The sequence below is a fragment of the Drosophila subpulchrella genome, chromosome 3R (genome assembly GCF_014743375.2).
Source record: "Drosophila subpulchrella strain 33 F10 #4 breed RU33 chromosome 3R, RU_Dsub_v1.1 Primary Assembly, whole genome shotgun sequence".
In the NCBI taxonomy this organism is placed as follows: domain Eukaryota; kingdom Metazoa; phylum Arthropoda; class Insecta; order Diptera; family Drosophilidae; genus Drosophila; species Drosophila subpulchrella.
In genome coordinates, this window is record NC_050609.1 from 15,157,889 (window position 1) to 15,170,835 (window position 12,947).

General features: G+C 43.2%; 1 protein-coding gene across 4 annotated transcripts in view; it reads left to right on the top strand.

Moving 5' to 3' along the window:
* The window catches only part of LOC119555433 (phosphoinositide 3-kinase adapter protein 1), a 33,830-nt gene extending 22,387 nt beyond the window's left edge, over positions 1-11,443 (top strand). For 3 of the 4 annotated variants that reach the window (XM_037866806.1, XM_037866813.1, XM_037866829.1), the window contains 2 exons: positions 7,430-7,616; positions 8,049-11,443. In XM_037866806.1, coding sequence (XP_037722734.1) covers positions 7,430-7,616; positions 8,049-10,860 — 2,999 coding nt within the window. In that variant the 3' untranslated portion in view covers positions 10,861-11,443. Of the gene's footprint in view, positions 1-4,740; positions 4,946-7,429; positions 7,617-8,048 lie in introns of those variants that run through there. The other variant, XM_037866821.1, reaches the window with a different exon arrangement.
* Positions 11,444-12,947: the final 1,504 nt, after the last annotated feature.

Below are 12,947 nucleotides of genomic sequence, written 5' to 3' on the forward strand. Positions count from 1 at the left end.
GGGGGAAAAACCTGGGGCAGCTGTGCTACCCCAAAAACGCAGATGTGCTGGGGCATAGCGCGTGCCCTTCTTCGACTAGGCTTCAAAATAATGCTCATATTTCTGGATACCATATACACATAGTTCGCTTCCCTTCCTCGTGCGTGTTTAAAAATAGCAAAAAAGCAAACAGCAATTATAAACTGAATTGAAAGGGCTGTGCGTGATGTTAATGCTGAGTAACAATCGCGGATCGGTTGAGAGGGCTGGGGCAAGGTGGGCGGGGCGGTGGCGGTAAAAGGGCAGCAGGTGCCGTCCTGCAAATACAAATACAAAAGCAACTACAAACACATGCCCTCGCCAGACAATAATAACAATAACAACAGCCCAGAAAGCAGAATGTGCAGAAAGTAACGTACAATTTGCAGTTGGCGCAAAAAAAAAACAATGCGCAGGCGCAGAAGCTAAGTAAACATACTGAGAAGAACTTAGCCTAATTATCCTGAAAATGTTTGTTAAATATATCCCAGAACTGGAAGATCAACAATTTTTAACGACAACAAAAAATGTATAAATATCTTTTTAACTTTCATATTCAAAATAAAATAATTTTATAGAAAGTGTTGCTTGCAAATGAAATTTAACTTAAACAGTTCCTTTTTCTAACGAAATTTAACGTTTGGTTTAATTTAACCTTTTGTTATGATGCTTGGTGATATAGATTTATACCTTTTCAATTGTATAATTTCAAAAGCATCTTAAGTTAAAAAAAAATCTATTCATTTAAATTTAATTTAATTTCAACAGCATTTTTAGTTTTTTAAAAACAATCCATTGACTTCAATTTAATTTCGTTAACTGATTGTTAAGCTTCCTTGGGACATATATTTATTTTTAGTACTTTCTCTCAGTGTAGCCCATGACAGCGACTGCGGCAGCGACGCACGCACCGGAAATCCCTCATAGAAGGCTGCTTATGTGTGCGTGCGACTGCGACGGTCGAAGCTTGCAGCATAAATTGCATGCAGGAAACAAAAACAACACATATGGAGACGCTCGTGCTCTCTCTCACTCCCACCCTCTGCCATCCCTTTCGCTCCCTCGATCTTGTTTATTAAACGGAAACGAAAAATTTGACTTGATTATTGTCAAGTTATCATCGTGGTTGTTTTGTTTTTTTTTTTTAATTTTTTGTTCAATGCTTGCCATAAAAAATAATGCTCTTGTTTACACTAGCCAGAAAAAATGCGGGCTTTTTACTTTTAACGACTGGATTTATTAAAGACTTGTACTCACGCCTATTAACCTTGAAGTTCTTGTAGATCTAATTTACTAAATTGCTTTTGATAGCCGTTTTACTAGGTTTTTTTTAGAGGTCTTGGTAACACAGCAGCAGTCATTTAAAAAACATTAAAAAATTCTGAAAAACCTATCCCACAGGCAAAACACTTCTCTTGAAAAATGCATTTCCCAGACCCGCGTAGCAAAGAGTTATCCCCATCGCATTCACATGAAACGATGTGTGCATTGTTTTAAATTGGCCAACAAAATATTTATGACTATATTAGGAGCCTCCTCTTGATGGCTGAAATGTTGCTTTTGAAATTTATGGAGACATTTATTGGCAGCCAGAATGCATAGATCAGTGGAATCGCTGCCAGAGTGACATAAATACCTTCCCCAATCCCCCCTCAAAGTGAATCGAATAAATGAGAAAGGCACAACAAAATAATACAAACACCTCGGTAGCGAAACATTTGAATTGTGTTTGATGGAGTGTTTGACAAAGTTGTTGCTTTTCCAACTGGGGCGGACATTAATCAACATTAGTCGGGGGAGTTTGAGGCGTTGGGTGGGTTGAGATGATGGGTGGATTTTCCCCCTTTATAAGACCACAAATGTTGAGTTTAACACGAATCGCAGCCACGCCGCCTATGAGCATTTTTTTAATATTTTTGTTGAAAAATTACAATATCCCTTGGTTCGAGTTCATCTTGACGGATGAGGCGAGACATTTGACACCTGCTGCACAATTACTCAATGCCCTAATACCACGAATCCCCAGTATCTCGTTCTATTTTTGTAGTAAGGCCCTAAAAAAAAAGAGTTGCCGCCCATTGTTATTATAACGGAATTATGGAGGCAAACATGTGTGTGGGAGTCGGGATATACACCATACACACTATATATGTCTGACATACCCCATCCAAGTCCAGCACAAGCCCTTTTATGACAGCGACAGCGCGGAATAACAAAACATTAATGTCAGAAACGTCAAAAATAACATCAGATATGAGGAACTTTTACCAGGGACCTCCCAGTTGTTTACAATTCAGTAAAAACTGCCATTTAAATGCATTATGCATTTCTTGAACTTGGCTTATGTCAAGGCCCATCTAACGATCCAACTTAATGCGTTTTATAGCAAGTACTTCATATTGCTTTTTATGAACTTCCCTTCGATGGACTTCGACTTCCTTTGGTTTATTTCACTCGTTCGCTGGCTTTGATTACCGTCTCCCATTTCGCATTCCCATCTAGAGTTTAGCATAGAACTCTGGATGGTTGGAAATCTTTATTCGGGGGAATTCTGGGGTCTGGGGCTGCATGCCATTGCTTCATTTTCCATGACGCGGCACGCAGCGTGAAAATGCTGCTGCCCCCGTCCACGGAATTTTCCCCTGCCACACGACCTGCTTTAGTATTTGTTTTCCTTATGTTTATGGCTTGGAAAACGGTTCGATGCCTCATTTTTCTTGTAGCTATAGTTTTTGCTGTTTCGCTATTTAGGGCTGAAAGTGAAATTTCAAAATGTTGTTTATGTTTGCTTTTAGCGGGAAATTTCTTGTCGGTTTTGTAGGGATTGCGTAGAAAGGGAGCTTCGTCGATGCAACATTTTATGATGTGTTTTTAAATGTTTTCATTATTAGACGTTTCAATGAGAAAATAAATTTCTTCATTTACTGGGTCATCGAGTACTCTATTTGGGGTTTCCCAGATGAAAAAGAGTGCTTTGTGTATATGAAGTTCAAGAAGAAAATACCTATCAATCTTTAAAATAAAAACTAAACTGGTTCTTAATTTGGAAATATATCAGAAACATGCAATATTTAAAAGCTCTAACTCAAGGAACTATGCTGTTTAGTTATCAAAGTTTTCCAAAAGGAAAAAACCTACTTTTATAAACACATCTTTGGACACATCTTTCACTTAATTGGAATGTTCATCTACCACAGAAGCCCGGGGCTGTCATTAATACGAACATTGTCCAACTCACTGACCTCTCCCGAACCCAAAAACCGAAACACAGATTGCCTCCAGGAACGAGAGACAAATGCAGGCATATTCAAACCCAGAGAGCCAAATCAAATGCAATGTCATTTATAATCGTTGTGACTGACCATCCCCATTCCCAATACCATATACCAATCTCGGTGCGATTTCCCTGCCCCATAACATTATTTTCCCCCCGGTGTCCAGCTGTCAGAAATTCTCACACTCTGTGGCAGGGAATCTGAGAGACAATGAGAACAGCAATTTCCATTTAACGATCTGGGGGTTGGGCTACCAGGGGGCGGGGGAAAATGGCTGGACATGGCACCGAAACTAGAACTAAAACAATTTAAATCACTTATGATTTATGCCTAGTGCGAACTAAATCTAAATTAATACAAATCTCTGCGAGAATGGCCCGATCTCTTGGGGCATTCGGAATTTGGGTTAAACTTTTGTGAGAAAGGATTTATCTCGGTTTGGGAATAAATTGGGGGAGTACCACATATATGGAGATGCTGCAATCTCATAAGGAAGTCGACAATTAACCAAATCCAAGTGAAGAACTGGCCGCAAATTAAAAGATATATATGCGCATAATTAAGTTACAGTTGACATAATTAAATGATAATTGTTATGGTATGTATGCACACATACTGTGGGCATTTTGAGTTATTTGCTGTTTGTTTGACTCTCGAAGGGGGAGGGTTAATTTGTGTGTCGTCCGGTGGCCCCAGGCCCCTTAAAACCCCCATACCCCTGCTGCCTTAACCCATTGCGTTCCGCCGCAGTCCATTTAATCCCGCATTCATATTTTTGTGTTCGCCTTTCGTTGATTTATGTCTCTTGCTAAAAAAGAAGAACGAAATAAATACAAAAAGTGTCACCATCAGCGGTTGGCATTTATTCAAATTGTCTCTCCCCAAAATGTGCGGCTAGCCCCTCTGCATTTTACCACTCTCCAAAAACATCATCATAAAAATCAAACCAGCCTGGGCTAAATTCACTTATAAGAATGTTTTTTGATGAATTATTTGGGAATTTATGGGGGTTCTTCGTTTATGCAGCTACTTGGAAGTCAATATAATGGGATTTCAAGGAAAGTATATCATTTGGTAGAAAAACAGAATAACAAATTATAAAATATATTGAGGTTATTTTGAGGGATGGGATATCTTGGAAAACAAAGCCTTATCTTTGAGTTTTTGAAATTTAACAGAGAATAAATCCCCTTGTGTAAGCGTGATAGGGAAACTGAAATCTTTAAGATAACTCAATTTGTGCTTCATAGCCCTAACTTTGCCTCCGGTCGAATGAAACCAGATTCCACAGCTGCCCACTCTCGGCGTTAGTTTTAATCAATTAATTAAAGGCGTAATCCTAGGCAGCCGCTGATTTGCGGTGGGTCAAACCACTGGCCCACAATTGTGGATCGGGCAGTTAGTTCCATTCGAAATGTGGATGCTGCGACGACAAATTAGCGCAATGTTTGACTCGCTTCGCGGCGCTTAACAATTAAAAACATTGTATTTCGGTTTTTTTTTCTCTTTTGTGGAATTTTAAAGCAATTTTCGAAACGAACAAATCGAAATCGAAGTGGAAATGCCAACGAAGGGCAGTTGTCGCCTCTTTAGCTGCGTTTCGGGGCAGCAAAGGCCTTCCAGGGAGGAGGATTATGTGGACATGGAGATGAGTGAGTTCGGGATGCAGCTGTGCGATACGAGGTCCATTAAATTGTGATCGATCACAGCCGAAAACTCAGAGTATTTTCGCAAATTGCAAATAAGCAACAAAGCACAAAGATGATAATGATGAACAAAGGGAGCATTTTGTCTTACCCAAAAGGAGAAGCGATTTAACAATTACCAGATGTTCCAGCACTCAGCCATTCCGGAATATATATTATATAGTCCACGGAGCAACTCAATGTCAGACTGCGCTTTTCATTCCCTTCCCATTTTACTTGCGATTTTCAACAGCCGCGTTGCTGTCGCAAAACTGTCGTCTGCCATGTAATTGAGAAATAAATTTCAATGCAGCCGCAGCGACAGCCTCCTTCTCCTCCTTCGTCACAAAAATCAAAGTTTGCAAACTGAAATGAAACAAAAGCCATTAAGGCCAAAGTCGGTGGAGCAGGATCAACAACTCAAAACAAAGCCAGTTCACTTCAAATCAAATATGTCTGAAATTGAACATAGTTCTAGTTTGGGTTTCAAATCAAATTTTAAAGTTCACTTTAAATTAAACAAAGTTTAAAAAGTCGTAGGCATTAAAATAGAAAACGTTTCATAATAATGGGCTTTTTCCTTATCAGCATATTAAACTAAAAGTAGGCCTTAAGTCTAGAACTCATATGTGAATTCAAAATTTAAAACCTACCTTTAATTTAACATCAGGAGGAAAAAGTAGACCTTGGGAAGTCATTCAATTTGATTCTTAAATGTTCTTAACATTTTAAGAAACCTAGAAATTCTGGTTGATTTTAAAAATGTTAGAGGCTATATATTTTTTACTGTGCACGCGAACAGGATAAACTTTTATTCGGTCACAGTAATTAATCATTTAAAAGGGCCAAAGCAAAGCTTTCGAAACAGTTCCACTTAATTATGTTGTCAGGGGTCTTTTTAGAAGGCATCAAATAAAATTTGACAATATTTTGCATATGAAGAGAGGCAGAAGTGAAATGAAGCAAAATATATCCATATATTCCCCCTACTTTTTTCATTTCCACATCATATAGAACCGAGAGTTCCAGTTCCTTTGCCTTATAATGAGCACCAGCTGCAGGGAGACGGGAATATCTGGGTATATCTGGGCAAAAGGGGGCAAAGTCAGGCAGGAAAAGCAGAGAAATAAGAGGCAGAGTGTACAAGGAGACAGGAAGAAAGAGCGAAATAAAGATAGAGATACTTCTGCTGACGTCGCCGCCATTTGTGGGTGTCAAGAAGTTCAGATTCTGGCAAATGCAACAGTGGATTTCGGTTTGGCCAGGAGATAGCATCGCTTTGTCTCCACTTCCCATGTGCGTGTGCAACATCCTCATTTTCATCATCATCTTCATCATCCGAGTGCTTGGGTGTTTTTTTGCCTTGAAGAGATTTATTTAAATGCGCTAAACGTGACTATATTTATGGGGCAACCTGAAGCCGGCGCAGGGAAAATGTCTCTGGGACAACACAACTGATTAGTCCGGCCTAATTTATTTGGCTAAAACGGGAGAGAGTAGGAAAACATCTTCCCCTACATAATTTATTTTGTTTTATTTAGTTTCATCCGGAGATCTGTTGTTTTCCTTTCACTAAAATCCAAGTCCAACTATGTATCTTCGGACAGTCGCGATGAGAATGTCACTGCGGAATGTGGCTGTGCGTAAAGTTTAATAGTTTAATATCTCTGAATTCCTTAAGTGTTGAGCAAGATCTGTGAGGGATTACAACATAACTGATTCAAGCATCAATTTTTGGGATTACAAATCGTGAGTGAGTGAGTGTGAAATGTGTGGCATCTATTGATGAAAAAAGAAAATAAAAGTTTATGGTGTGAACAAAATCTCACAAAATATATGCATTGTGTTTGTGATTTTTGAAAGAACTGGAAAACAAAATAATATATAATTATCTGTGCTTCCAATAATAATGACCTGCTTGACATATTTACACTTAATATTATTTTATAAAACCTTTCATAAACATCTTTAGTAAAATATACCTTTACCTGAGTATCAAAATGTAGATCTTTCCCAGAAATCAAAACTATTCTTAAATACCTGGCCCAGACAAAGATAAGGGACAGTTTTGATTAAGGTGACACAGTGCCTCACTCAAGTATACCCACACTTTCCCTTTGCGTCCTTGATTATCACATTTTAAAGAATAGCGGCGCTTGAATGGGCCAAAAAGTCACATTCCCCAGGGCAAAGTCAAACAAAAATTCTTCCGGGAGTGGGAACTATTTGAAGAGGTCACAAATCAAGTTGGTCAAATCCTAAGTAAACACATTATTTATCACAGACACACGCACTGTATATATATATATGCGTTCCTATAAATATACAAGTTGAGATTATTCAGGAGGTCGCCTTGGGCCAGTGGTTCCTTATCAGCAGCTCCTCCGAGTTTTTTGAGTTTTCGAGTCATTTTCGCTGACCGTCCCACGATCTTTTCCGCTCATTTTGCAGACAACTGCGGCAACGTGAACAACGCAAGTGGAGCGAGTGCATCCGGATTCCTGGGTTCCGCCGGCTACAACATGGACGACATCCTGATCATCACCGCCAAGCACAGCGAGCGGGCCTATTTGAGGGCCACTTTCCTGAAGAACCACTTCGACAAGATCACCAAACAGCGCGGACGGAAACCATTCAAGTAAGTTTGAAGTTCTATAATAACATAAATAGATTAAAATTAAATAAATTACAAATAAAGTCTAGCAAGAACTTTAAATGTTCATAACTTTAAATGGTCAAGTTGTCAGTTAGTCATGACTAAATACAAATTCTAATACATTTTAATTTATATATGTATCATTGCTCAGCGAATTCTCTTCAATTACATTAATATAATTTCTTATCATTTAATTTTTAAATATATTAATTCATTAAAAAAAAAAATTGGCGCTCCCCAAATGGCCTTCATCACTTCCTATTCTTAGTAATGAACTCAAAAATATCTTTCTAATATATTTTGTTATATATTTTTATTTTTATTATTTGGGGCTCCCCTAGTGGCCCTAATCGCTTCCATTTGTTAGTAATAAATCCAAAAATATCTTTCTAACATATTTGTTCTCTCCTCCAGTTTTCTGCACATCAAAATTGACGATGGTCCCTTCAGCGAGGAGATTGCCCAGAAGTACCAGAACACAGCGCTGCAGATAGTGATCCTGTGTCCCGCCTTGTTGGCCCTTCCCCACAGCTTCCTGATGACCCAGCTGTCGGTGATCATTCGGGTGGAGAAGGTCCTGGCCATTCTGCTGGACGTGAGCGAGGACAAGGTGAAGGAGATGCACAAGTCGGCGCTGCCCAGCTACTACAAGTGGCGGCGATGTGTGGTCAGGGACAATGACCAGGTGCAGATCAGCAATATCCTGGGCATAGCCACCGATATCCTGGGTCGAGCTCTGTGCCAGCGACCCCCATGCCATGATAACTCTGGAGGAGGTGGAAGTGGTGGCCTATCCCGCAGCTTTTCCAGCTGCACCGAGGGATTCACTGTGCTGCCCAAGAAGGTGAAACTGGGTCAGAATAAAGTGGTGGCCCTGTTGGCCGAACCGCTGGAGAAGAATGACACGCTGAAGCTGCTGGTGGAGAAATCCGGTGAGCTGATTGAGCTGCGCAACTTCAAGTGCCGCAATCCCTACACCCTGCAGTTCAACATCCCAGAGGCCTGCATGGAGATCTCCACCATGATCGAGATCCGGATCGAGAAGAACAACAAGAGTCTGGGTGCCAGGCCCATCAAGTGCGAGAGTCGTCTGCGGGAAATGGAGCAGCTGCTGCGGATCGAGGACTCGCCGATAGAGTTTATGTGCCATGCCTTGGGTATTGGACCCGTGGAGCGGGATGCCCTTGATCAGCACTTGCTCCAGTGCTTCCAGCGGAATATGCCGCCCAATTTCCATCTGCTCAGTGGTCCCAGTGAGCGGCAGCCGCACTTCTTCACCCGCCTGGAGTCCAGTCCCGAGGAGTATCCCACCCTGCTGCACTTCGCCGCCAGGTGGGGCCTCAATCGCCTCTGCATCCAGCTAATGGAGTGCCCAGGTGGCGACACCGCCTGCGGCGTGAGGAACTGCGCCGGACGCACTCCGGCCGAGTTGGCCGAACAGGAGAATCACCACAAGCTGGCCCAGAACATAGTCAGCTTCGCGGAGTTCCATGAACTGACCACCATGTACCACTACTTCAAGGGAGTGACCCCACCTGGCGAGAGCAGTCCCAAACCCAATGCCAATGTGGTGATCGAAGCTCATCCCGGCAAGGGAAAGCCACCCAAGCAATTGCCAGCGGCGGAGTACATGGAGATGTCCAGCGGATCGGAGCGGGAGAATACACCCGAAGTGAGGCCCAAAACGGAGACCCTGGCCATCTCGAATCTCAACTACATCAGTGTGGAGACGGAGGATGAGAACCTGCAGGCCTCCGTGGCCGAAAAGAAGGTGGAGTCCGAGAAGAAACTACCAGAAGCTGGTGGCCAACCGGGTCCGGAGAAGACCACCAATGAGCTGAGGATCAATGAGCCACCCTACTACCAGTCCAAGGAGCAGAACCAGCCACCAAAGGATATGGCCAAATCTCTGGATGAAGTGGACTGTGCACCTCTCTACCAGACCGACAAGTTCAGCCAGGAGTGCTCACAGCTGCTGGAGAACCAGCCGGGCAACGATTACGTGCTGCAGCCCTCCAATGTGCCGGTGGTCCAGGATGATGGCAACTACCTGTTCCAGCCCTCCAATCGACCCGTGGAGGAGCCCCTCCGGCTGAGTCGGGAAACGAGCGCCAGAAGCCAGAAGCAGCAGCAGCAGCCTGGCTATGGAACCCTCAAGCGCAGTGCCAGCGATGCCTCTGCCGCCAGTCACACGCGTTCCAATGCGGACGATGAGCTGGCCGAGATTATGCATGATTTCAAGAACAATGTGCTCTCAATTCGGGATGTGGAGCAGCTGGTGGAGCGTTGGAAGCACCGCAACGATGTACAGCAGAGCTTCCGGGAGAAGCAGGAGCAGATTGACCAGCTGCGCCGGGAGTACGAGCGCATCCAGGAGCAGGTGAAGACGCATCTGAAACGGGAGACGCCCTTCGAGCGAATCAAGAAGTTCTTCTCGCGATCCAAGACGCCGGGTGGAAATGATAGCCTGCTGGATGAGACCAAATCCTCGATTGCCACCAGCTGTAGCTTCAAGTCCAGTGGCGGAGTCAGCTCCGGCGTGGGAGCAGGACGTCCCATCAGCTCGCTGAGCCTGCAGAGCGTGTCCAGCTCGAGTTCCTCCTCCGGGAGACTGAGCACAGGCAGCAATTGCAGTGGGGCCTCGCTGGGAGACTCGGGCACCCACTCGGATCACGAGGATCGTCGCTTTCCCCACTGCCGGATGATGGACAACTACATGGTGCCACCTCCTCCGCGGCCCGTCTTCACGCCCAGCTCCACGCCCGGCGATGAGCGTCACCAGATCGTCTTTCCCTCGCCCATGTCCAGTTGCCAGCGCCTGAACACACCCACCAGTCCCACGGGATCCGAGCACTACCAGATGTTCCCCTCGAACATACCCGTGTACGGCGGCAGCCAACCGCTGGCCCAGTCCCAGAGCAACAACTATCTGAACACCATCGTGGAGGCCAAGGAGCAGGCGGAGAATCAGCACTATCAGAACCACAACGGAGTCACCCTGCAGCCCATCAAGCTGAACGAGCGCTCCAACATCATCTACGGCAAGCTGACCAAGAGCAGCTCCGCCAGCGGATGCAGCTCCTTCAAGCCCAAGCAGATCCCAGTCCCCTGTCCCCAGGTGGGCAGCATCGAGGTCCAGGCCGAGGTCTACCAGAATGTGGGTGACATTGCCCCGGAAAGTGACTCCAAGGCAGAGGAGCAGGCGCCCAACTACATGAACTGCTAGGCCATCCAAACGACACATCTCGAAATCGAAAGATTCGACAAAAAGATACATATATCTTAGCACCCAATTCCGATTGATCTATCATATTTCATACAATTTTGATCTACTTCGGAATCCTTGATATTTGCTTAGTCTGTAAGCTCATCCCTTCGCATACCAAATGAAAGGATAAAATGAGTATGAACTAGTTATTGTTATTCTAATTTTACCTTTAAGATGTTCGAAAGTGGTCCTTAGATCTTTGAAAATTTTTAAGACTAAAATTGAAAGTTCTAATGAACATCACTTCGGATTATTTGTATTATCTCTTTAGTCTTCGGTTTCAGCATCTAACTGTACATTTTTGAAACGATTGCAAGCAACCAAATCAACATATCTTTAGAGAATAAGTGTAGATCCTAAGTTGATACAAGCGAACCAAGCATCTGAAATCTCAGAGCGATTCATTCAACTCTAGGATTAACCCATTTAGTGTTAAGAATCCCATCTTTGGCATGCCGCTAAGCATGAAAAACTCGTTCATTCTACTATCCTCATATCCCCCGCAAAGTTAAACGCAATAAATTTTTTATATATAAGCAGAGCCGAACCTGTTTTCATTTGCCACGTTCGAAGGACATGGTGTTTTGGGTGGAAATCGGGCTGTGGATGTGGATGTGGGTTGTGTGGGAGGCCAAAGTGTCCGTGGCGAACAGGAAATCGTGCGGAATCCCCTGCAACACGCAAAATGGGATTGCAACTGCCAACGTAAATTTCCCTTTTTCGGAAACAAATGCGAGTTTGCATTCATAAGGACCTGCTGACTGGAACGACTTTCTCGCGCTGGCTGCTTAAATGATGGCAAAGGGAAATGGAAAAAGTGAAAATATTTAAAAAGTAACTGAAATGTTTGTAGCACACTTTTCTGCTGACAATCTAATGGCTGCTAAGGGATTTATGTGGAGTTGAATTAATTCAGCTTAGTAAAGAAAGAAAATGAAAAGCAAAACATGAAAAAAGAGCTCGAAAAAAATGAAAAATATTAAAAGCATAGAGCAAGAGCACGTGCAAAAAATATTTTAGATTTAAAAATTACAGGGAATTTATTTCATTTACTTATTTTGCATAGCCCCAGCGAGGTATATATTTACATTTCGCATTACAATATTTATTATTCCGATTAAAAATCATATATCTGCTAACTGACTGAACCAATAAGAGCAGGGATATTCACTTTGCTCGCCCCCAAAAGCATGCCGCAAAAATGCTGAAATGCAAAATGCGGAAACCTCATGGGAGTATCCAGTACCCAGCATCCATCCTCGTTGTGCTGCCATTGCCACTCGAGGGCATATATGCATCCACAAACTGCAGATAAAAAACAAGGAAGAACGCTATAGTCGAGTACCTCGACTATGAGATACCCGTTACTCAGCTAAAGGGACCAAAGGAAAATGGTGATATGCAAGCAGCAAAGCGAGATTGAAATGCGCCACCTACCGGCGGTAGACAGATTTAAGCGTTGTGGGCGTTAGAGTGGGCATGGCAAAGTTTTTTTTGAATCAATCGATAGGTATTGACAAGACCAATACATTTCAGTTAAAATTTTTTATCTAGCATGGAAATTGTGGGCGCCACAGGCTTGGGCGGTTTGTGGGCGTTAGAGTGGGCGTGGCATATTCGCGTGACAAATTTGCGCTGCGCTCAAGCCTACGGAATCTAAATCTGAAATCCCATTTACTTATCTTTGATATTTTCCGAGATATCCGCGTTCATATTTACGATTTTTTGAAGTTTGTGGGCGGTTTGTGGGCGTAAAAGTGGGCGTGGCAAACTTTTTTTGGGTCAATCGATAGGTATTGATGAGAATAATACATTTCAGTTAAAATTTTTATTCTAGCATGAAAACTGCAGGAGCCACAGTTTTGGGCGGTTTGTGGGCGTTAGAGTGGGCGTGGCACTCTGCTGAAACAAACTTGCGCTGCGTAAGAAGCTCAGGAATCTGCACGCCTAATCTCAATAGCCTAGCTCTTATAGTTTCCAAGATCTCAGCGTTCATCCGGACGGACAGACAGACGGACAGACGGACAGACGGACAGACGGACAGA